Genomic DNA, 24,563 nt, shown 5'->3' on the forward strand with positions numbered 1-24,563 from the left:
TAAATAAAGCATTAGAGACATTATTATATGATCCCCTTATATATTTATGCATAGTTATTATATCACCCCTTAAGCTCCTCTTCTCCAGTGTGAACACCACCAACTTGGCCAGTCTTTTCTCACGGCTAAGATTTTGCATACCTTTTAACAGCTTAGTTGCCATTCTCTGTACCCTCTCTTATTCAATAATGTCCTGTTTGAGCACTGGAGACCAAAACTGTACAGCATATTCTAGATTCTTACCAGTGCTCTGTACAGTGGAAGAATAACCCCCCTCCTCCCGCAAATCTATGTCCGTTTTAATACAGTTGAAAACCTTATTTGCTTTTGATGCTGCAGACTGGCAGGGATTCCAAGGATTCTTTTCCAAGGTCATTTTCCATTATGGATTTGCCTAGTGCAGTCCCATTAAGGCAGGGATCCCCAACCTTTTGAACCCATGAGCAACATTTAGAAGTAAAAGGAGTTGGGGAGCAACACTAGCATGAAAAATGTTCTTGGGGTGCCAAATAAGGGCTGTAATTGGCCATTTGGTAGCCCCTATGTGGATTGTCAACCTACATTGAGGCTCTGTTTGGCAGTGCACCTGGTTTTTATACAACCAAAACTTGTAAACCGAAACCTGTTAAAAAATAAGCCCCTGCTTTGATGCCACTGGGAGCAACATCCAAGGGGTTGTAGAGCGACATGTTGCTCACGAGCTACTGGTTGGGGATCACTGCACTAAGGGTTTAAGTGGCTTGGATATTTTTACATCCCAGGTGCATGACTTTACATTTATCAACAACTTGCCAGTTTGTTAACATCCTGTTGCAAGGATGTTGTATCCTGGATGGAATTAATTGGACTGCATAGTTCTGTGTCATCTACAAACACTGATATATTATTTACAATACCCTCCGCCTAGTCATTAATGAACAAGTTAAATAAAATTGGACCCAATACCAAGCCCTAAGAACCTTACTCCAAGTAGAGAATTTACCATTAACAACCACCCTTTGTACCCGATCCTGTAGCCAGTTTGCTTGACACACACACTGGCTCAGGCGGCAGCAGCCCCAGAATCGGCGCTGAACTCACTGGCCTGTAATTGCCAGACTGAGATTGTAATGATCCCTTTTAAAATATTGGAATCACTCATTGGCGCATGTTCACATCAATTTTTGTTAAAGCTTTATAAACCATATCCTGTGTCAGCCACTGACTAGATTCAGCTGAGCCAACAGTGCAACTTTGATATGACCCTGAGAACTCTTGACTCTTTATTGTATACACTGAAGAAAAGAACTGATTTTGCACATTTGCCTTTTCTGTTTCCTTTATCTGTAGCCATACTAGTACCATTATTTAACAAGCAACACTCTCAACCTGCATCTTTTTACTATTAATATACTTTAAAAACTTTTTGGGTTAGTCTTGGCCTCTGTCGCAATGCACTCCTCATTTCCTAACATTGCTGTTTTACAACATTTATCATAGTGTTTATATTCATTAAATGCAGCGTCTGTGCCCACAGAGTTGTAGTTTTTAAATGTCTTTCTCTTCTTTCCTATTAACTTCTTTACTTCTATATTAAGCCACATAGGGTGGTTCTTGGTGCTTCTACATTACTTCTTTACGGAATCAATTGAGAATAGTAACAATGTAATATAATTTTAAATGACAACCATTTCTGTTCTGTGTTTTTAGCAGAAAACCTAATGCCCCAATCATTGCTGTGAAGGGCAGTCCTTAAGGAACTAAGCTTTTCTGAAATTCAGGGTTTTTGTTGCCCCAGTATATATGTGTTTTTTGCACCAGACATTAAATGAGATCACATTATGGTCACTATTACCCAGGGGTCCAATTACTTGCACATTTGCTATATGTTCTAGGTCATTGAAGATCACTAGATCCAGTATTGCATTTTTTCTGCTTGGCTCAACAACTTGTGCAATAAAATTGTCATGCAACAAGTTTATAAACTTGTTTCCATTAACTGTCTTGGCCGTACTGTTGCTCCAGTCAATAGCAAAGAGGGTAAGGTCTTAAGGGAATATTCATTATGCTGTGTAAAAATGGCAGGATAATACCCCACATATCGCCAGGCTTTACCATGCAAAAAATTATGTAAATTTTTTACATGTTTTTTCTTCCACCAAAAGCAATGTAAAATAAAGTCAAATCTGGCATTAGCATAGGGTAAAATTACATACACTTTGATAAAATCACCATTTATTTTACACAGCTTTTGATGCGTTTTTTTTTTTTCAGGAAATTTTACACAGTATAATATATATGCCTTGTAGCTACTTATATTGCCTTCAATATACAGTAGCTTCTTCTCTGTTAGATTCTGCAGTTCCTTTCCAAACAGTGCAATTAAAAAGTACAAATGTTTTCAATTAATTTGCAGTCATAACAAGTTATGTTTAATGTAACACATCCTACTGAAATGTTTTTTTGAAGCGCTTGTTTTAATAAAAACCTACAGAGTATTTTACAGTTTGAATACAAGGTAGCCTTACATATTATCTCTATTTTTGTATAAGGAAAAGATGGAGGCATTAGCTGCTGCAGAGTTAGATGACTCAACAGAAGATGTGGAAAGCACACTTTTCTCATCTATGCTTGCATCACCAGTTAAAAGTTTGGAATCGTCCAAGACTAATCTACCAGACAAGATAATGACTCAAAGTGCAATATTAAGATTTGGGACCCTGGGTCTTGTCCTATACGGAGCACCAGCCATCAGGAAATATATTGTGGAGACTGATGAGCTCAAAAGAAACCAAAATATCTTGATGTGCTTAAATATGCTGCATCGAAACAATAGGTACAAAGTGACTGTTAATCGTGAGGAACCCGGCATCACCTCAATAAGGGCACGCCCTCAGGTAATTTCAGCTTAATGCTTCTGCACCAGATTCATCTCAAAATATGATTTGTCCCATCATGTTTTTCCTTATTATTGCATATTTGTCACACTGAATGGTTTCTTATCTTTAAACAAAATGTAAATGTCTTCAAACAAATAACACAGTGTTAAAATGAATACTACAAATTTCTTCTACAGCATCTTTATTTAGTTAAAGGTGGGACTTTGACTAGGCTAATCCAAAGCAAATTGGACAGGGTAGAAAACAGTGGAAAATTAGGACAAAGTAGAAATGAGGATAAAAGGTAGACCACAAGTATAAGGCTAGGACCACACAAGGGCCAAAATCAGCTAGCTGAAATATGCTGGTTGATTTTAGCTCTTTTATACATAGTTATTATATCACCCCTCAAGCACCTCGTCTCCAGCGTAATCACCCCCAACTTGGCCAGTCTTTCCTCATAGCTGAGATTTACTTACCTTTTACCAGCTTAGTTGTCCTTCTCTGCTCCCTCTCTTATTCAATAATGTCCCATTTCAGCACTGGAGACCAAAACTGTACGGCATATTCTAGATGGGCAAATGCAAGAAGTTCTCTGCACTCAAACCATTAACAATATATTGAAGACATTGAGACATTTTGTGTGTTAAGCCACAAAAAAAATGGAGTGACTAGATGTCTTAACATAATAGCCAGAACACTACTTCCTGCTTTTCAGCTCTAGTCAGTGACTTGAAGGGGGTCCACATGGTACATATCTGTTCAGTGAGTTTGTAATTGATCCTCAGCATGCAGGTCAGATTCAAAAGCAACAGATCTGTCCCATGTGGCCCACCCTCAAGTCTATTGGTTACTGCCTGGTAACCAGGGTAATCAGTCAGTGTAAACCAAGAGAGCTACAAACCAGGAACTAGTGTTCTGGCTATTATGTTACATACCCAGTCACTCCAGTCTTTATACATTACATTTTGCCTAACTAATTATATTAGAAACATTTTTTACTTTGCACAGCCTATCTATTTACCCAGTTTTTATTTTTACACTGAACAATTCCTTTAAGAGGAGAGATGGTGAATAGAAAATTGAAGTATATCATATATTGTGCATTTTATTTGGTCATGGCCCTGTGCCCTGAATAGCTTGAGTACCTAGCAATGCCTTTTATTCTCAGACTCATTTGTGATACTATTTGAACTGATTACATCTTTACTATCTGTTTCTCTCTAGGGATCAATAAGGTTCCATTACAAGAGATCTCCATTGCATTTTGCCAACATATGTCCAGGGAAGATAAACTGTGGAATAACTGGTTTCAATGAGATTTTATTGGAAAAAACAGTATAAGAGACTGTAATTTAAGTCCTCCTTATGTAATATATTAAATGCACTTTCTGCCTTTTGAAATTTGTACTTTTTACTATAACCAGACTTTACAGTATTCTTTGTTGATTAATGGTAATATACAGAGAGTATGAACATTCTCAGGGGCCAAATTAAAACACTAACTTTATCATGCCTTAAAATACTTGGACAGGTTGGCTGTTAACACCGTGGTTTAAATATGCCAAGAGAATTTGGTACAGTGATTGTTCGTTATGCTATTTGATATGATTTTGATCAAATTCTGTACACATGGTGAGGTATATTCCTGCATTCGATGGTTTATTAATAAAATAAGTACAAATTACATTCCTGTAGGGATTTCCCTTTAAACAAACTCTAATCCTGAACACTGCCAGTATTAGTGCTGTATATGTTGTTCTGTTTATTCAATAAAATACTTATATATGTCCATATTTTAATAAATTAATCTTTATAGTATATGTCAGAGTATTCTTTGGTCTTTCTAGCACAGAAATATAGAAGTATGAGGTAAGGTTTATGTTGTTCTGTTAAAATAGCTTGTTAAGAACGTGTACAAAATGAGAGCTCAAAAGCAACTGTGCAACAACAACTGTAGTAATTGTTGATCACAAATGGCATAACATTGAAAGGTGACATAAATTAAAGACTTGAGCAAATTTCAGTGCAGCTTTAGAGTCATACAATTCACTTGTTTAAAATAGGTGTTTTGCACCATCGTCTGATGTTAAAAAACCGACCTTAGAGACTTCATAAAATTGAAAATTGGGTTGCTGCTACTGGGCAAATGTAATGCCTTTCATTACATATGTGGTTGGTGTGTGTGTGTGTGTGTGTGTGTGTATGGACATTATTGAAAATTGCATCTTTTAATAGAAAAGGGTCATTTGCAAGTGCAGTGTACAAAGTGTACTTTCAGACATATCACCAGCCATGTTTTTTCCATAATTGCAAAGTTATTGCAGTTGTGAGGGGAGATGTGCCAGGTGTCAAAATGACATACAGTATGCTGCGTCAAGTGATTCAGGTGGCTGTGAAAACAATGAGAGATACCAACAGTGTCAGTAGACACACTTAACACACTATTCAGGACAGGAATTGGGTAAGTCTGCATCTGTTTTTGTGTGTATTCATTAGATCCAATAATAAACAAAATAGGTCAATGTATTATTATGTACACCCCACTTTACTCTGGAGCACCCTCTTCTGTCATAGACTTCCAAGAAATGGTCTTGATGGGAAGAAAATAAAAAACAAGTAATAGAAAAAAAAACATTAAATGGATATCATTCAAAACCACAGTGTTCCATATAATTATACTTATTTTATCTTACGTTAAACAACAGTGTACAGCAACCAAGGAAAAAAAAAAAAAACTTCTCCAACAGACCAATCTTGGTCAGAGAGCATTCACATAAACAACATACATACAAACAAAAACAAAGTACTGGCTGCATGAATAATATCCACAAAATATGTGTAAAAATCTTTCATGTTAATCATGGATATATAAACATTCAAAATTATACTTTTAATATGTACTTTTCAAGAGTCTAAATGGTATTGTAGCTTATGTTCCTACCCCTCCTGTAATCCCCATGTCTTGGGCTCACAGTAGTTAACCATGGGTACGCTCCTTCAACATCCTCACCATTAACATATTTTGTCCCGTTTTTAACCCATTTTTTTCCTCGGGCACTACCATATTTTAGGATGCAACAGAATATTTACGGTCTGGGTTTTTTTAAAGGCAAAAAATCCAATGCGAGAATCACATTGTTCCAGTCATTTTTTATGAGGCTGAAAATCTCAATTGTTTTAATACATTTGGAAAAAAATAATTAAAGGTATGCTGTCTTATTATTATTATTTTTATGGTGCAAGTTTTATTTCTAAACCACTCTCTTAATAACTAATAATTCCCTCTACTAATTAAAAAGTTATTCTTGGAAGTGTATTTTTTTAACTGTAGCTGTAGGCAGCCATCTTAGGTTGTTGTGCCAATGGAACTGCTTTCTGCCAAGTTATTGTTTCTCCTACTTAATGTAACTGGAGAAGTCGCGATTGGACTTCGATTTTTACTATTGAGTGCTATTCTCATATCTACCAGGGAGCTAGTGTTTGGTTACCTTTCCATTGTTCTGCTGATGTGCTGCTGTGGAGGAAAAGGAGGGGGTGATATCACTCCAGGGGCGTGCCGCCAACGAGGCGAGTTGAGAAACTCACCTCAGGCGGCACGCTGGAGAGATTTCCAGGGGCGGCAAAAAGCCGTTCCTGGTACGTTTAAGAACCGAATTTCCGTTTTTTAAACCGGAAATTTGGCTTTACTAATGCGAGAGAGCGCAATTGCGCTCTCTGCATTAGAGTTCCTGCCTCCCCTCCCGCCGGGTAAACCGGGAGGGGGGACAGCATTGCAGGAGCCTCCTTAGGTGGCGTTTTCCTCTGAATCGGCGCTGTTCCAACTTGCAGTAAAGAGTGACTGAAGTTTATCAGAGTACAAGTCTGATGGCACCTGGGAAACTGCCATTATGTCTAGCCTCATTTCATATCTCAAAATTAAATATAAAAAAATCGGTTAGCTCTTTTGAAAAACAGATTTCAATGCAGAATTCTGCTGGAGCAGCACCATTAACTGATACTAGGGATGCACTGAATCCTGGATTCGGTTCGGGATTCAGCCAGGATTCGGCCTTTTTCAGCAGGATTCAGATTCGGACGAATCCTTCTGCCCAGCCGAACGAATCCGAATCCTTATTTGCATATGCAAATTATGGACGGAAATCACGTGACTGTCAGAAAACAAGTAAAAAATGGTTTCCCCTTCCCATCCCTAATTTGCATATGCAAATTAGGATTCGGTTCAGTGTTTGGCCGAATCTTTAGCAAAGGATTCGGGGGTTTGGCCGAATCCAAAATAGTGGATTCGGTGCATCCCTAACTGATACGTTTTGAAAAAACTACATATATATATATATATATATATATATATATATATATATATATATATATATATATATATATATATATACACATATACTACATATAGAAACTTGACAGCTTTTACTTGCTTTTTTCAGGGGACTTTTTTAAAGTTTTTTTTAATATTTTTAATAAACCCCCACCATTCAGTTTATGTATGTATATTTTTATTTATATAGCACTACTTATGTAGGCAGTTTTAGAAAATATTTGAGATTATATTCATGTTGGGTTTGTTTGCCTCGTTTTTTTCTAGAATTGAGAAAAATTTGCCCCCTTATGATTCCAAGCCATCCTGATGTAATTCACATGCTTGCCTAATCTCTCCCTAATGGTAGTTGTTTTTCCTACGTACTGTAAATTGCAGGCACGGTACAAGTACAGGGTTTAAAATAGACAAGCTTATTAAGTGAACAACAGATAATGTAATATACAGTATGTTTTAGAACAGGACTGTCTAAATGGTGGGCCACATCCCCCCTTGTGTGCCCCCCCACATGAAAGTCTGCCTGCAGGGATTCCTTACCTTGTGTAAGATATAAAAGGTATCAGTACTTATCAGATTAAATGACCCTGCATTGTTTACACCTCAAAAAATGACTGTAAACTCCCAGACTGAAAGTGCCCACATTGTTCACCCGTTCACACCTCAGACAAACTGCTGGAGGGGCTCCAGCATTGTGTCAGTGTATGTAGCACCACATGAACAGTCCATCTGATAGGTTTCCCGGTCTCCTGCTCTATTCTGCCTGTCCTATTCTCCCTGTGTGTGCCATACTCTGCCTGTCCTATGCTCCCTGTGTGTGCCATACTGTGCCTGACTTATGCTCCCTGTGTGTGCTGTACTCTGCCTTCCCTATGCTCCGTGTGTGCCATACTCTGCCTGCCCTATGCTCCCAGTGTGTGCCATACTCTGCCTTCCCTACGCTCTCTGTGTGTGCGCCATACTTTGCCTGCCCTATGCTCCCTGTGTGTGCCATACTCTGCCTGCCATACTCTGGACCTTGTGGGACACAAGCCTTGTAGGGTTTGTTCTGGGGGGTTTGTTAGTATTTGTAAATTGTTGTTAGGGGCCCCTAAGGTGTTTAATCATGTGCTGGGGGGTGCAGTGTTTTGCACAGGGGAGGAGGTGGCATATGGATTTAAGGGAATATATATATATATATATATATATATATATATATATATATATATATATATGTGTAGTGACAAGCTGGCTGCCTGTACACATCCTTTTTGGTGGACATTAGCTATGGTACACATGGTAAACCGAGGATCAGGAGCATAAAGACAGGGACACAGTCTTCAGGCAAAACACAGGTTTATTCAGGCAAACTTTACCAAATATAAAGTCATTGGAACACACTTTTCCCCCACTCTTCTCATCATACAGGGATAGTTTGCTTTTTATCCTGAAAGCACAGGTAAGATTAAAAAAAACAAACTGACTAAACTGCACCTGGGCAGTAACCTGTGGCAACCAGTCAAAAGCTTGCATTCAGTTTTTAACATGCATCTGGCTGAAAAAAAGCCAATCGCTGATTGGTTGCCACTGTCGGACTGGCCCACCAGGATACCAGGAAAACTCCTGGTGGGCCAGGTGTCAGTGGGTGCTCCTGCTTGTAAACATTTGAAACAATTTCATGTTCATTACGTAATTCTGTAAGGAAACATAGAGGCCAAATAGATAGAAAAAGTACTAAGATAAGGAAAAGGTTGAGTGAGAAGTGGAAGAAAATTAGCTTGGAGAATCGGCCCGGTCTAAGGTTTTCTGGTGGGCCACTTGCATCCCAGTCCGAGACTGTAAAATGGTTGCTATGGGTTACTGCCCATGGGCAAATTTGCCCAATGTTTTTAAATTAGCCCCATTTGTTACTGATTAGAAGAGCTTCAAAGGAAGAATTATTATTCTGGCTATTATGTCAGACATCCATTCACTCCAGCCTTTATAGGTTACATTTTTGGCTTACTAACTATATTAGAAACATTTTTTATTTTGCACAACCTATTTACCCAGTTTGCTTTTTACACTGAACAATTCCTTTAAGGATGATTATATGGAACACTGAGTTTGGTTTTAAATGATATCCATGGACTGTAATGTTTAAAAAAATAACATGATTAGTCACAAAGTGTGTCTGTAATAATTAGTGTTTATATGATTTAATATATTGGTTTAATACTTTAAACTGATTTTTAAAAGTAAGCAAATTTTTAAATTTTGATAATACGCCTTCCCCTTTATACAAGTAGTCTACTTATAGAGCAATTTTTAGCCACAGAAAGGTTTGTGTGCCGCTAGAGGGAGCCCACTAAAGAACAAACAGGGAAAGATCACTATACACTAGAGGAGAACAATAAACTTAATCTATCTCCCTGGGGAAATGGTTTTCCCAGGCTTCAGGGCAAGTCCTGCTAAAAGTAAATCACCACACACGCTCCTTCAGCTAACCTCACTTGTAGCAGCCATAAAACATCTGGCTCTCCAGCCTCAGTTGTGCCCCCTGACCAATACCAGCTGCCAGCAAGGACAGGTCTTTCTAGACCAGTGGCTCGTGAGCAACATGTTGCTCACTATCCCCTTGGATGTTTCTCCCAGTGGCCTCAAAGCAGGTGCTTATATTTGAATTCTGGCTTGAAGGAAACTTTCGGTTGCATGAAAAACAGTTTTATGGCCAAACAGAGCCTCCTGTAGGCCTCCAATCCACAAAGGGGCTACCAAATAGCCAACCTCTGTTTTAGGGGTTTTTTTTACAGTGAAAGCTGTGAAGATGTGGAATTCTCTCCCTGAACCAGTTGTACTGGTTGAGGGCGGGCCAAAGGCTTTTTTTTTTAGGGTATTACAAATTTAAAGGCTACTACATTGCCAGTAAATTTGTAATACCGGCCTTGGCACGTGCTTTACCGGCTAGGCCGGTAAAATACCAGCCAGATGGCAACCCTACTCACGGGTTAAAAAGGTTGGAGATCGCTGTTCTAGACTATACCATCCATATTCTTTTGGGGGAAAAAACCCTTATGGCTATTGTAATATTTGTCTTGCAGTCCCAAGGCCCCCTAAAATTTTAATTTACGACCACTAAGTTCAGTATGTAATATTGGACGCAATTACCCAGTATTTTCCCAACAATTCAGCATCCATGTGGCTGAGAGCAGAGTTGCATCTACTTAATTATGCCCCATGCATCAAACAAATGCAAAAGTGCTTGCATTTTGATGCAAATTAGGTGCAAGTGGTGTCTACTTTTCCAAAGTAAAGGAGATGTTTAAAATGGTGTTTGCATCTGATTAGTGGGACGCAAGTCTGCTGCGCCTATTGACACAATGCACTTTGGCCACCCTGAAGCTACTGCCAGGTTTAGGGAGGCAGTAGGTCTATAGTTCCTCATCGGAGATAGGCATATTTGTGCACCATTCTTCAGAAAAGTCAGGATGGACGCAACTGGCCATATGGAAGTGTGAAACATGACATGCTGTTATCTACTCTGCGTGTCGGCATAAAGGCTGACACCTTGCCTGTCAGTGCAAAGACATAGAGGAACCGATGGGAGTGCATCCATTGTTCTCCACCCGTGGAGAAACTGCAGACAGAGAGAAGCTTAACGCTTATCTTCAGAAAATGCCCCAAAACTGAAACTAACTGGCATTTTAGGGTAGGAGTACATGGATGTTTTTGTCGCAATCCGATGCACTGCGACAAGTTGCATGCGACAGAAATAAGGTAAGAGATCCGACGCGTCACGACTGTCGGGTGCAGACGATACACGCTGCTCCTGAATTCGACAGTCGTGTCACGTCGGATCAACGCTGCGACTTCATCCAACATTTCTATCTCTTACCTTATGTCTGTCGCATGCGACTTGACGCAGGCGGTTTGTCGCAGCACGTCGGATCGCAACGAAAACGTCCATGTAGTCCATACCCTTACCCAAACAAAAATTGCCACTAATGCTCTGTAAAACAGATTTACATAGGTTACTCTGCATTGTAAGCTTTCATTTATTCGTTTATTTAAATCTGCATATAAATAGACTAATGAACAGGGCCTAACTGTGGCCATGTAGTAGAAGTTTTGTTTGCGTTTGCCAATAAGTAACTTTGAAGAAAAGCAGCTCTCAGACTTGGGAGTATGATTGTTTGCTGAGCAAGTAGAGTCATACAAAACCTGAATTGTTTTCTAAATAAATTATTAGTGTCTTTTCCTTTTAAATACAGTGCATGAGAGAAGACACAGCTGGGTTCTAATGCTGTGAAAAGGTTTCAGGATTAATCCCCTTTGAATAGTACCCATTCAAAGGAGAGGTTACACAGCAGATAGCAGATAAGCTGTGTAGAAGATAATGATGTTATCTGTTATCCACTATTTATCCTGTGCCATAAAGCCTTTTTCAACTTCTGCCATTTCAACACAAGCAGCTTGTTTATATGAACTATAGTAGTGTTTCTGAAGCAAACACATCAGTTTTACCAGTTCAGGGCAACAGTACATGATATTAACTTGGTGTTACACTTTCATTTTGTGGTGTTACATCAATTATATTTATTGCATAGGTTCCAAATTGCCCTAGCAACCATGCAATGATTTGAACAAGAGACTGGAATATGAAAAGGAGAGGGTCTGAATTGAAAGATGAGTCATAAAAAGTAGCAATAATAATACATTTTTAAGAAGGATGCAAATAATTTAAAAACTATAAAAAATAAATGACACCCAATTTAAAAGTTGCTTAGAATTAGCCAGTCTATAACATACTAAAAGTTAACTTAAAGGTGAACCACACCTTTAAAGGGGAACTATTGTGAAAATGAAAATTTAATGTTTGCTTTGTCATACTGAAATTGCCCTTTCCGAAATAATACCTTTACTTTTCACTTTTCACTGTCCCCCTCTCAGCATCTGTCTCTCATCATTCTCTCTTCATGCATGAGTTGGGTGTCAGATCTTTTCAGATGGGGCTCCCTTTGTCGAGAAGATGTACTAGAGCTCACTCTATTAAAATCACCAGACATCATGTCTCTCTACATGCAGGATTGGTGCTAAAGTTGTTTTTTTTAATTCATTTTTGTCTGCACTGGAGTTGGTTGAGTGAGCTCTAATACATCTGCTAGGAAAGGGGGCCCGCTAAAAGATATATTGTATCTGTCAATGAAAATCTGGCACCCAACTCCTGCATGAAAAGAGAATGAAGAGAAACAGATGCTGGGAAGGTGATAGTGAAAAATGAACTTGATTATTTCAGAAACTATACAGAATTTTTTATTGATTGTATTTAGAAAGGTTCTTATAAAATTACAATTTTCACAATAGTTCTCCTTTAAGTTCCAAAGCTAATATTCATTTCTTGATATCATCAGTAATTCAGCATGTGGTCACTTTCAGTCTCAAGAGCATAGACTGAACGTAAGCACTGTTGTAATGCTGAACTGCTGCATATTTAGTCTACATTTGCCTGGGTTATGGTTGAAACCAATTTATATCCCTTTTTTGTACTCTAGGTCTGACTCTTAAAACAATGAGGATTTACCAAGTTGCATGTGTAAGCAATATATGTTTTAACAATGAGGAAAACAGGAGTTTGGTTTCTCCCTGGTCTTTTAATAAGCTAAAATCAGTTGGCTTTAATGTTTGTTTCAGGAGTCTTAGCAAGGGGTGTAGAAAATGTAAATGGATATTTGTAATTACTGTATATTGGGCAGTTGCTTAGAATTGCATTTTCTTTCATAGCAATAAACCATTTTTGATTATTATTAAACCATTTTTGATTAGTTCTCAACCATTATGGTTGAGAACTCCTGATAGTAATGAATGCAAAACAGTCTATAACTTAAAAATACACCCATTTTTGGACTAGTATCTCATTTCTCAAAAAAAGGGTATGACTGACAAGAATCTTGGTGGGCTACTATGCATGGCATACTTTTGTTTGGCAACAAATTTTAAATTCAAAATCTTGAAACCTTTAACTGTAATCACTATGGACAGTCCACATTCTGTTTCCAGGATAACTGAAAACTCCTTATAAATAGTTTCCATTGAAAAAAATATGCCTATGGTTAAACCGTCAAAGCAAAGAGCTGCAGTTTGCAAATGCTCAGCCAATACTGGAAATGGGTCCCCTTTGGAGGCCAGTTTTCAGAAAAAATAGAACCGAAATACACAAATCTGGCTAACAGAAGGCATAGAGTGGCACATCAACCATATATACCATGCTTGATGGACAACATTTTTACATTAATATTGAATTTTACACAGTAAAAGCAAATACTAATACATTATTTTTTCATTCATTATTATTTTTTATTTATTTTCAAGTTGTAAGATCAATACAATCAGTGCTGCCATCAGGGGGGACAGGAGGGAGAGTTGTACTGGGCCCGGAGAATAAAGGGGGCCAGGCTACGCCGCACTTACTTGCTTAGCCAGGCCCCCCTGCTTTCTGAGAGCTGCCGACTTTAGAAGGGAAGACGGGAGCACAGGGGGAGGTATCTTCTGTCTATTCCTTTCCCTTATTGGTCACAGAGTTTAAGTCCCGGTTCCAGGGATTGGATAACTGAGGTTTGAATTTACCCTCCATCTTATCATGTGGGGACCCTAGCCACCAATGTTTCTATTTTTTTTGTGGGGTGGAAGGGCAGACCTGTGGGTGGGGCTTGCGGTGGGGTGTGCGCAGCCCAGGAAATTTTATTGTATGGGGACCTGTGATTTCTGATGGCGGCCCTGAATACAATACTTCTGTATAGTTTTCTTTATAAAAAAAACTATACCCTCAAACAATGTAGGTCTCTATAATATATAGATATAATCAAAAACATCTCATATATAAAAACCTGCTTTTCCATTTTAAGAAAAATATACTTTTTTAGTAGTATGTGCCACTGTATTATACTAAATAGAAAATTGCCATTTTAAGTACTATGGGCCATCCCCTGGGATCATATGATTCACGGTGCATGTGAACCAACCAAAGGCACACATACATGTTGGTTATGTCAGCCAATTAATGTACAAAGTTCTGTCATTTGCTTCCACACTTCTTCCTGTTACTTTTGCTTTTTTTCTGATCAAGTAATCTCTAAAGGGAAAAAATGTAAAATGGCAATATTTAATGATTTGTATATAATTTTAATAAGATTATTCAATAGGCCAATTAATATGATATAAACTAACTGTTGGTTAAGTATTCATTCTGTTGGTATAGTTTTCCTTTAAACGCCACTGACATTCCATAACCCAAGACTGTACCTAAAAATAAGGGACACTTGCCTTGATATTAGAACAGTTCAGTTTTATACAGGGTTGCCCTAAGTCATGGTTTCCCCAGGATTGTTACATTTTTAACACTATGTTCCGGTATCCTGGCAGTTTTCTATGCTGATGCTAAAGGTTCCAAATTTGCATGTGTCTTAGTATTATATGAGAAATATATATTATATGATATTTTAGTTATTTAGGTAACACAAGTTAATGGCTTAGTTGCAACTATTTTGGAAAAGGGAAGAGCAAATATAGTAAATATGTTTATTGTTGCTTTAATGTCTAGATCTGATTAAAGGGACCATATGCACCTTTTTCAGCATGAGCAAAATAAATATGGCTTATGCTAAAAATACATTCTGCCTATTCTTTCAACATAAAGCAACTTACTTGCTTTCAAGGTTAAAACTCTTAAACATGGTTGCCCTTTGTATTGAGCACCGTTGGGATCACCAGACTGTAGCTGGAAAGTGTGGGAGCTACAACATGGAGCTGGCTGCTGCTCCTGTAAAAACTATAACAAACAAGGGAAAGTTGAACTCATCAATAATTTTTTTTGGTCACAGCCTCACTGCACCCCCACTTAACATTTTAAAAATGATTGGTGAGCACAACTTTCTCTTGTTTGTTAGAACTTTTTTTCTCTATCACTGGCAATAAATACTGGTCTTTCTATATTTCAATCTTTCTCCCCTATGAATAACTGGGCAATCAAACATCATTTTTACTGGCCAAGTCACTAAAATACAGGACCAGGTGGCAAACCTAATTATTACAAATGTGCAATATGATTTGTGGGGGAAAAAATGTTTTCTCTTTGTTTTGGGGGCCCTAAAAAAGTTGCTGTGGCCACTGGGTCCACCGTTTACATCCCTTAAATATATATTCAAATGAATACACCTATGGTAATTGCAGTAATACTTTTTATCTTTGTTCGAATAAATAAAGGTGGCCATACACGCACTGATATAATAGTACAAAACAAATTTTCGTACAATATTGGGCATGTGCATGGCGGGAGACGAGATTTGGATATCGGTCGGTTCGTCAATTGGCCCCCAGGCGGAAATTTTTGATCAAGCACCCGAACATTGGCCATTGTGTTGAATCGTTAGATACAGGTAGAATTCTATTGAATCTATCTGATGATTCAACTCTACACATGTATTGAAACTAGGGATGCACCGAATCCAAGATTCGGTTCGGGATTATGAATTTTTCAGCAGGATTCTGATTCGGCCGAATCCTTGTGCCTGGCCGAACCGAATCCGAATTTGCATATGTAAATTAGGGGCGGGTAGGGACTTTTCGTCACAAAATAATTTTTTCCACTTTTTCCTTTCCTGCCCCTAATTTGCGTATGCAAATTAGGATTCGGTTCGGCCGAATCTTTCACCAAGGATTCAGACGAATCCCAAATAGTGGATTCGGTGCATCCCTAATTGAAACCAACAATATCTTTCCAGGAAATATCGTAATTGTTACGTCTATGGCCACCAAAAGGGTTCTACTCTGAGTTTAGAGACCCAAAGAAAATTCACTTTCAATCCTGTCCTAAAAGGCTAAATTTGTTTCTTTTCTTTTTTTTAATGACCAATCAGTCTAAAAATGAGCCCCAAAGGAGCCTTCACCGTTCTATCCAGCGATGTACAAGCACTGACGGACATCAAAGTAGTTTAGGAAAGAAATGTAAAACCGTATTATTTTCGAGCAAACCATGACTTTGACGTTGAGGTTCATAAAACTACATTTCCCAGTTTGCCCTGCGATCAGATTATGGCGTTTGCGCACGTCTCTGAACCCGGTCCGCCTCGCCCCTGGGCGCAGACGATAAAGGGTCAGTCCCATGCGCAGTGTGATTTGTTGTTGGTAGTGTGTCACAGACTGCGGTTTTAATGCAGAGAGACGGAACACGTTCCGCCCGGAGAATGGATGAAGGGGACCGCCGGACTGGCTCTGCAGGGAGATCCGGCTCCCGAGAACTGGGCCGTGGCTTTTCTTACTACAACAAGTACTTGGCCAGGCTGCAGCAGAACCTGCGGGACACCAAGCGCTTTTTCCGTGACATCAAGCTCACTTACAGCGGGGCGCCCGGGGGGCCGGACACCGAGTTCAGTGGAGCAGAAGGAGAGTTCGGTGAGCTGGGATCTGTTTTATGTGGCGGGAGAGAAGTGGGGAACTTGGGCTGTTGGAATTAGAATGGGATTTCTCTTGTGGGCGTGTCTGAGAATAGAAGATGCCCAGGGACCTGTGGCAGAGTAATAGTAATAGTAGTAGTAGTAGTAGTAGTTACAGCTCTGTGTTGGACACTCAGTAGAAAATGAAATATGGAGGTTATTAGTAAGGGGGAAGTGCAACATTCTGAGGAGAGCTTGCTAGAGATTCTGCTAAACTTTCTACTAAACTATTTGCACTCAGTCATTTTTGCTTCCTTCGTATCAATCCTGCTATTTGTTTTGCAGGGTAGGTTGAACCATATAGAATGTCTCCTGCTGTTTACTGCTCAAATACATTCAAACTGCTGTATTTCTACAGATCTGCTGATTGAAACATTGTAGCAGTGTCTTGTACCATGTTCGCCATAGATCAAAACCGTAACATCTCAAATAACTAGTGCCTCTTATTGGCTGTTTTAGTTTATTATAAAATGTAAGCATGTCTGAATACTTGAGGCATTAACATACAGAAGCTCCCCCACACCTCCAGGTGGGGGGCGGTCGCCAGTACTAGTTATGCCACTGTCAGGCATGATATAATACAGAAACTGGAAAACCATGAAATGTACGTGTAAAATCCATACCTGAACAGATTTTGATCTAAAGCTGGCCATAGACACAAAGATCCAATCGTACTAATCATCATACGATCTGACTTCCCCATCTCCCGACCTGCCACTAAACATTCCGATCAAATAAAGTAGAAAAGAACAGATCAGCCGATGTTCTGCCCCTGACAGCAATCGTATGAAAGTTATGTCCGACAAAAGCTGGTGACAGTCTCCCACTGAAAATTGTACGATCGGCAATACATGCAGAGATATTACCTGCAGCCGACAGAAATCTTTTAACCTGTCTGATCGACCAAACGACCGATCTCTGACGAAAAATGTCGGGACTCTCCACACACAGTCCGAAAATCGTACGAATCGAGGATCAGATCTTTGCGTCTATGGCCAGCTTTAGGCTAACATAACATGGTAATTTTGGTTTACAACCCAGAAAAAAATTGCATTGTAAAGATACACATCGAACAAAAAAGGAAAAAAGACAGGATTAAAGGAGCTCTCATTGTCACTTAATTAGGTCTTCGCAATGCACCATTGTTCTTTTATGTATCTTATAAAGAACTACACAGGGAAGAGGCTAATAACAGCAAGCCTTCGGGCATTGTCACACGGAGCATTGACTCAGCTGCTCTCCTCCTGTGGTTTTTATTGGAGCAGTGATAAGTGGATCTGCTGTACTCGCCATTTCCCTCTAGCAGCACTGGCAATCACAGCACCAATTGCCTGCTTTCACAATTTTGGGCCAATCTCTGCTTCCGCTCCATATAGCTGCACAAGAGCAGAATCTGTGATTATCAGTGCATCTACATGGAGATGCTGATTTGAGTGACCCACTTCTCTCCGTCTGGTTAAAAACCACAAAGAACATGAGCCAGTGCTCCGTTTGGCCATGCCCTTATAAAAGTAATTTCATGAATTTTAATGTTGCTGTAATTAACATTTGTATGTTCTCCTTTAACTTGTACATGTGATTTGGTGCATTTTTATGCATTACCATTGCAGTCTACATAAGAATTAACTTTCCTATGGGGGTCTGTACCCAGGGGAAATATAACTAGTTTTGAACTCCTAAAAAATAGTTCAGGGCAATTTTTTTTTTTGCGTTGCAGGCACCCACAGCATAAAAAGAAATGAATGAAGATTTGCCTTGCTGTGCTGTTAAATCCGTAAAATACACTGCATACACAATTTAAAATATCACTGTATAGATGGGGGAGATGAGACAGAAGCTATGGGGCGGAGGTGTAAGGGGCGTCCAGTTTGCTAAACTTGGCCTTGGGGAGCCCCTTTGGCAAAACTGAGCCTCTAGTTGAGCTGCAAAATTGCTCAGACATGGCACTCCATTAGCTTGAATGCTAATTGCATGGACTCTGTGGGTCAGAGATTTTTCTCAGAAATGCAGCAGTAAACATTACAGGGCAATTCTCACCTAACCTGCAAGTGCATCAGCAGGGTTCAGGCTATTAGCATTTAGATAAACAGAATGGAGATTTCCAAGTACTTTGCTGCCCACTATCTGGAAATCACTTGGGTGGTAGAAAACTGGTAATTGCCACATGTGCCAATACTGTTTGTAAAAATGTGAGAATAAAATAACACTATGTAAATAAATTGGCAACAGAAACGTAAAGTGGCCCTACACACAGTGGTTTTATAACAAACAAACTTCATTCATTGCATTTTTGTTCTTCTCTGCTTCTCCGGTCCCTGCCCACCACTGTAGCCGGCGTGTGAGGTCTTTTTGCGCACATGAATGCTGTTCCTTTCGCAGTGCATCTTTTCTTGCTTGGCAGGATTGGCCTGGCACTGGTTGGGATGGAAGAGACCTTAATGGCTTGACACCCCTCTTTGCTACTCACTTAAGATGGGCACAAAGGTTAAATATGTTCAGGGAGAGTGCTTCTCTGAGCACTTTTCCAATATATGTTTATTCTTAATTTTTAGTGGCTTCTGAGATATTTGCAGTTTTAGACTGCTAAAGCCAGACCCTCAGCTCTGCAGCTGTTTTACAGGGTAAGACTGTCGGCAACACCAGGGATTAACTGCAGAACTAAAAAGGAACAGTAACACCAAAAAATGAAAGTGTTTTAAAGAAATGAAAATATCATGTACTGTTGCTCTGCACTGGTAAAACTGGTGTGTTTGATTCAGACACACTACTATAGTTCATATAAACAAGCTACTGTGTAGCAATGGCGGAAATTAAATTATATGGCACAGGTAAAATAGTGGATTACAGATAACACCATTATGTTCTAAAGAGCTTATCTGCTGTGTAATTTGAGCCTTTTCTCCTTTGAACAGCTGCTCCCATTGCTATTGCAGCTTATTTATATAAACAATAGTAGTGTTTCTGAAGCAAACACAGCAGTTTTACCAGTGTAGGGCAACACTGCACTATATTTTTATTAGTTTAAAACACTTATTTTTTTTTTGATGTTACTGTTCCTTTAAGGTGGCCATACACTGTACGAAATCGGCAAACAAGCAAATGTTTCCCCCAACAGGCCCACCTTGGGTGGGTGATATTGTGATAATGCGATCACTTTACAATAAAGGGGAAATGAAAAGCCAGAGCAAGAACCGCATAAATGAGCCGATTGGCCAGAAATCGATCGTGGAGGCCTGTCGGATGGCCCCATACAAGTGCAGCTAAGCTGCTGAATTGGTCTAAACAACCCGAATTGGCAGTTTAAATCCCATGTATGGCCACCTTTTTATAGGGTTGTCTGCCTACAAAATAAGAAAGCAATCTGCTTTGGTCTGTTCTTTTGCGTATCTTCAGTTAAAGACACGCCGTCAGTCTGTGTTCAGACATGGCCTCTGTTCAGCCATGTGGATTTCCCTTCAAAAAATGCAAAAGTGTGTGCGTAAGAGTCCTGCAGCGGGTCGGGTACCCGCGGGTTACCCGCAAAAACCTGCGTGTTGCAGGTAGAAGTTCAGTGTTCGGGTATAGACACGGGTCGGCAGTTTTGCGGGTCTTCTCAGTAGCGATATTTCCTCTTTTTTTTCTGATCACGTCTACTTCTGATGATGTCACTTCCAGTTTACAATGATGGCACTTCCTGATTCTTGATGGTCAGTGGGGTCCGGGTTGCGGATAAGGTACTTGCGGCTCCAAGCGGGTAAGAATGTGGGTCCGGGTTGCAGATTGCAGGTTGCGGGTACGGGTCCCAAAAAATGGGCCCGCGCAGAACTCTAGTGTGCGTCTTTGTAAAAAAATCAACTTCTTTTGTCTGCACACATCTATTCCTTTCACTGCATTGATACAAAGGTGCAGGGAGAAAAAAAAGCTGATCCCCCCCAGCCACGTGTTGCTCTTAGCCTTAGGCTTCGAAAGCAAGTTTACAGTGTTTTGTCAATCATTTGTTATGCACATTGTTCTTGAGCTTATGCTTTTTTAACCACTTACATTTATGAAGTTGAAGAGCAAACCTTTTTGAGATAAAAGTTCATAGGCTTTTTTTCTTCTTTTTTTTTTATGGACTACTATTTTTCTTTGTTACCGCTATATATCACCCCCTGTGGAACTTGGAACACAAGTTCTCTGTTGCATGATCAGAGGGCCTTTTGTTATTGAGAATTAATTCCTGTCTTTGCCAAAATTGACTGAAGTACTGCACTAGTAACCTCTATGTGGAACGTGGTAGCTTCTTCAAGAATTCCTTACATTAGTGTGAAAGTCAGCCACGAACTGCTACAGTGCTGTGTACATTAACTTTACTGCGTACACATCTGTACAAAATTCTAAATGTGCTTTACTTAAGACTAAAGGCTGTTTATTGTCACACATATGCCACCATCACATGTTAGTGAAACAATTATTTGTATTTTGCATTTCTGTTTTTGCCATTATAAAATGATTGCTTTACATCTTGAAGACTAGATACTATAATTTCCAAGTAATTGAAAATATTTAGTGCATGAATCCATTTTATTTTACAAGAAATACTATATTGCAGGTTTCTAGACACCCAAGAATACATTTGACTGCTGTTTTATATTAATTAAATATATAATAATGTTAAATATCTTATTCAGCTGACTTAGAAGCACCTGAATATCTGAGCAACCTAACATACTAGGTTGGAACCTGTCCGCCACAACAGTTTTTGGGCCGGAAAATAGCACCAAATGTATTTTGAAGCCTGCAGAGTTGTAAAGAAATAGCTTGTTTATGTAAGGAATGTGTGCTTTTTATTGATTACAAACTGGTTGAAATTTATTACTAGAAGGCAGTATGAGGCTGCACTTTTCCTGCAGGCTGAGAGAAGTGGATCCTCTCACTTTCACATCTCTGCATATCTGCTTAGCTGAGAAATGCTATTGCTTTTCAAGCTAATCTCCGCTCCATGATCTCCTGCTCTCAGACAGTGCAGCTACACAGATAAGCGGAAGTGAGCAGATCCTATTCTCTTTACCTGCAGAAAAAATGCAGAATGAGAAAAGCAGAGCCAATGCTTCGTGGGCCCTTGGCCTACAGTCTCAGGAGATTGACTTTGTCCATTCATCCTCTGTTAAAATTTTCTCCCTTACCCTTCCTTGCCATTCTATTTTTCCCCTATGTTCTTGCAATGGTGAATAGGAGTCAGCACTCCCCAGCGGAGTCCAATGTAATCAGGTGCACATCTCAGGTAGCCTCTTCCACCCGAATTGTAAACTCAATATTAGCAGATAGACCGCACCACATGATAAGATATTTTTCTTAAAAAGCCTTTATTGGAAAAAAGGGTATGTATTCCTGTCCAACAAAAGCCCTTTTTTCTAATAAAGGCTTTTTAAGAAAAATATCCGATCGTGTGGTGCTGTCTATCTGCTAATATTGAGTCCCTTCTGTTCTTCTCCTGCAAATTTGATCTTTGGCAGCATGGAGAGGTGACTTCCACACAAGCACCCTCTTACAGCCCCATGCCCAGGCCTTTGCGGCCTTGCCGCAAATCTGCGCCTGACTCCAAGATGGCAATCTGACTATTTCCTGGATCGACTTGTACTGCGAACTATCTTTCATAACCCTGTATTCCCTTCACTGCTAGAATGCCATCCAATCCAAGCCTAGGTGTCCGTAAAGATATGCATGTCAGTCCTGGGGCGGGTGTCCTCTACTATACAGACGGAAAGATGGTGGCATATGAGGCCCCTTCAAGACTTTTTATAAAATTGGAAACTCTTAATCCATTAAGGCTGAATCAACTTCTTTGTCTGTTGGAAGAGGGGAACTTAAGTCTGGCCTGGTGGCTAAACCCAGAAAATCTTTCACAGGGGTCTACCTCTTGCTGAGCCTTCTGGAATTTTGATCACCACAGACGCCTCAGAGGCAGGCTGAGGAGCAGTGCTAGACGAGCAGGTTGCTTGGGGGCATTGGGACCTCCGGTCCGTTTCCTCCAATGTTCTGGAGTTAAGAGCGATACATCAGGCACTGCTGGCCTCCTTTCAGGAAATGTTGCAAAAGTGGACAAAGATCAGGTTGGACAGTACTAAAACCGTAGCCTACATCCAAAGGCAAGGAGGCACCAAAAGATCAAACCTTATGAGAAAAGTTTCTCCAATAATTGACTGGGCAGAATACAATTAAGCAGGTTTAACATGCTTTCATGTGCTGAAATGCTGAAAGTTTTTCTCAAGGAATCCTTGTCTGCCCTCAATAGGCGGTGGATGCTTTGTTTTTTGATTGAAGCAAGATCTACAGGTATGACTTTCCTCCATTCTCTATGTTATGGTGAATGCTAAAAAAAATAGACCTTGAGGGTGACCTGGTCATGGCCCTAATTCGTCATTGGTGAGTTAGCCTTGGTACCCTCTGTTACTTCAGCTGTAAGTGGAGACACCAATGAGGTTGCTAAGTTGACAGGATCTTCTGGTGCAGGGTCCAGTCTTCCTAAAGCAGTGATCCCCAACCAGTAGCTCATGAGCAACATGTTGCTCTCCAACCCCTTGGATGTTGCTCCCAGTGGCCTCAAAGCAGGTTCTTATTTTTTAATTCCAGGCTTGGAGGCAAGTTTTGGTTAAATCAAAACCAGGTGTACTACCAAACAGAGCCCCAATGTAGGTTGACAATCCACATACGGACTACCAAATGGGCAATCACAGCACTTATATGGCACCGCAAGAATATTTTTCATGCTAGTGTTGCTCCCCAACTCCTTTTACTTTTAAATGTTGTTCAAAAGATTGGGCATCCCTGTCCTAAAGGATGTATCATCTGCCATTGATTGCCTGAAAGTTGAGAGGCACAACTTTGCTTGTCACAAGATTCTTCAATGCCCTGAAGAGAGTTGGTCCACATGTTCTCCCTTGGGACCTTCCTATGGTTTTTAAGGCTCTGATGGCTGCTTCTTTTGAACCTTTGGAGAAAGTCTGAGTGACACGCTACACTTCAAATATTATTTTTGGTAGCAAGTACATTAGTATGTAGAGTTGGGGAAATAATTTCACTATCCGCTAAAGAACCACACACACACTCTCTGGCGTTCAAAGATAAAGTTGTTATGAGACCAGTCTTTGATTTCCTACCCAAGGTTATCTCGCATTTTTAATTCAGACCTTGAGATAATTCTGCCATAATTTTACCTCAAACCCAAAACTGAGGATGAGAGAATCTAGCATACATCAATCTAGTTTTGCCATTTCTCATCTGGAACAAACATGGCACTAGACTGACAAATTATTCCATATTCCTAGAGGCCTGCGGAAGGGTTTGGCTCAATCTAAAGTGAGGATTGCCAAGTGGATTGTTCTGTTGTCTTAAAATACCAGTTGGCAGAGAGGTCCTAAAGGACCTTAAGGCATATTCGACCAGAGCTCTGGCTACATCCTGGGCGGCCCAGCTTCCAGCAGGGCCCTATCGGAAAGCTGGCAAGGTGAAAGCTTTTAGCTTGGGTATATCCCATTGTTGGCGATTGGCTGCCATGGTGACTTGGGAATAGAGAAATTGTATTTACTTACAGTAATTTCTATTTCCAAGTCACTCTTCATGATACTTTGAGTGTTTTTATTGCATTATGTGGTTCATATTTAGTAAGTTTTTATCTTTGCATGTAAGGAAATAGTGGTGTTAAACACAAGCTTTCAGGTGATTTTCAAAAATTTCATAAAGTACTAACTAGTAAACTTTGCAGTTTGATAGTTTGGAGCAAAATGGTATGTTTACCAACTTTAAGTTAATCCGAATGTGTACTGTTTTATTTTCAAATTCTTACTTAGCTTGTTGTTGCTTTAGAGTGATTGGTGTTTTAATTGTGTTGAATTTTCTTTCAAATCCTTCCTCTCTCATTCATCTCCATGAATGAGAGTGTAAGACTTGAACAATTCTATAATGCTTTTGGGC

At 39.6% G+C, this 24,563-nt stretch overlaps 2 protein-coding genes across 2 annotated transcripts in view; both read left to right on the forward strand.

The window, feature by feature from the left end:
• Positions 1-4,679, forward strand: part of myo19.S (myosin XIX S homeolog) — a 55,259-nt gene extending 50,580 nt beyond the window's left edge. Inside the window, 2 exon segments of the mRNA NM_001095877.1 lie at positions 2,532-2,876; positions 4,086-4,679. Of these exon segments, the coding sequence (NP_001089346.1) occupies positions 2,532-2,876; positions 4,086-4,202 (462 nt within the window). The 3' untranslated portion in view covers positions 4,203-4,679.
• An 11,655-nt stretch (positions 4,680-16,334) lies between these two features.
• dstyk.S (dual serine/threonine and tyrosine protein kinase S homeolog) overlaps positions 16,335-24,563 on the forward strand; it is a 36,878-nt gene continuing 28,649 nt past the window's right edge. Inside the window, 1 exon segment of the mRNA NM_001093619.1 lies at positions 16,335-16,590. Coding sequence (NP_001087088.1) covers positions 16,350-16,590 — 241 coding nt within the window. The 5' untranslated portion in view covers positions 16,335-16,349.

Source organism: Xenopus laevis, chromosome 2S (assembly GCF_017654675.1).
Source record: "Xenopus laevis strain J_2021 chromosome 2S, Xenopus_laevis_v10.1, whole genome shotgun sequence".
Classification (NCBI taxonomy): domain Eukaryota; kingdom Metazoa; phylum Chordata; class Amphibia; order Anura; family Pipidae; genus Xenopus; species Xenopus laevis.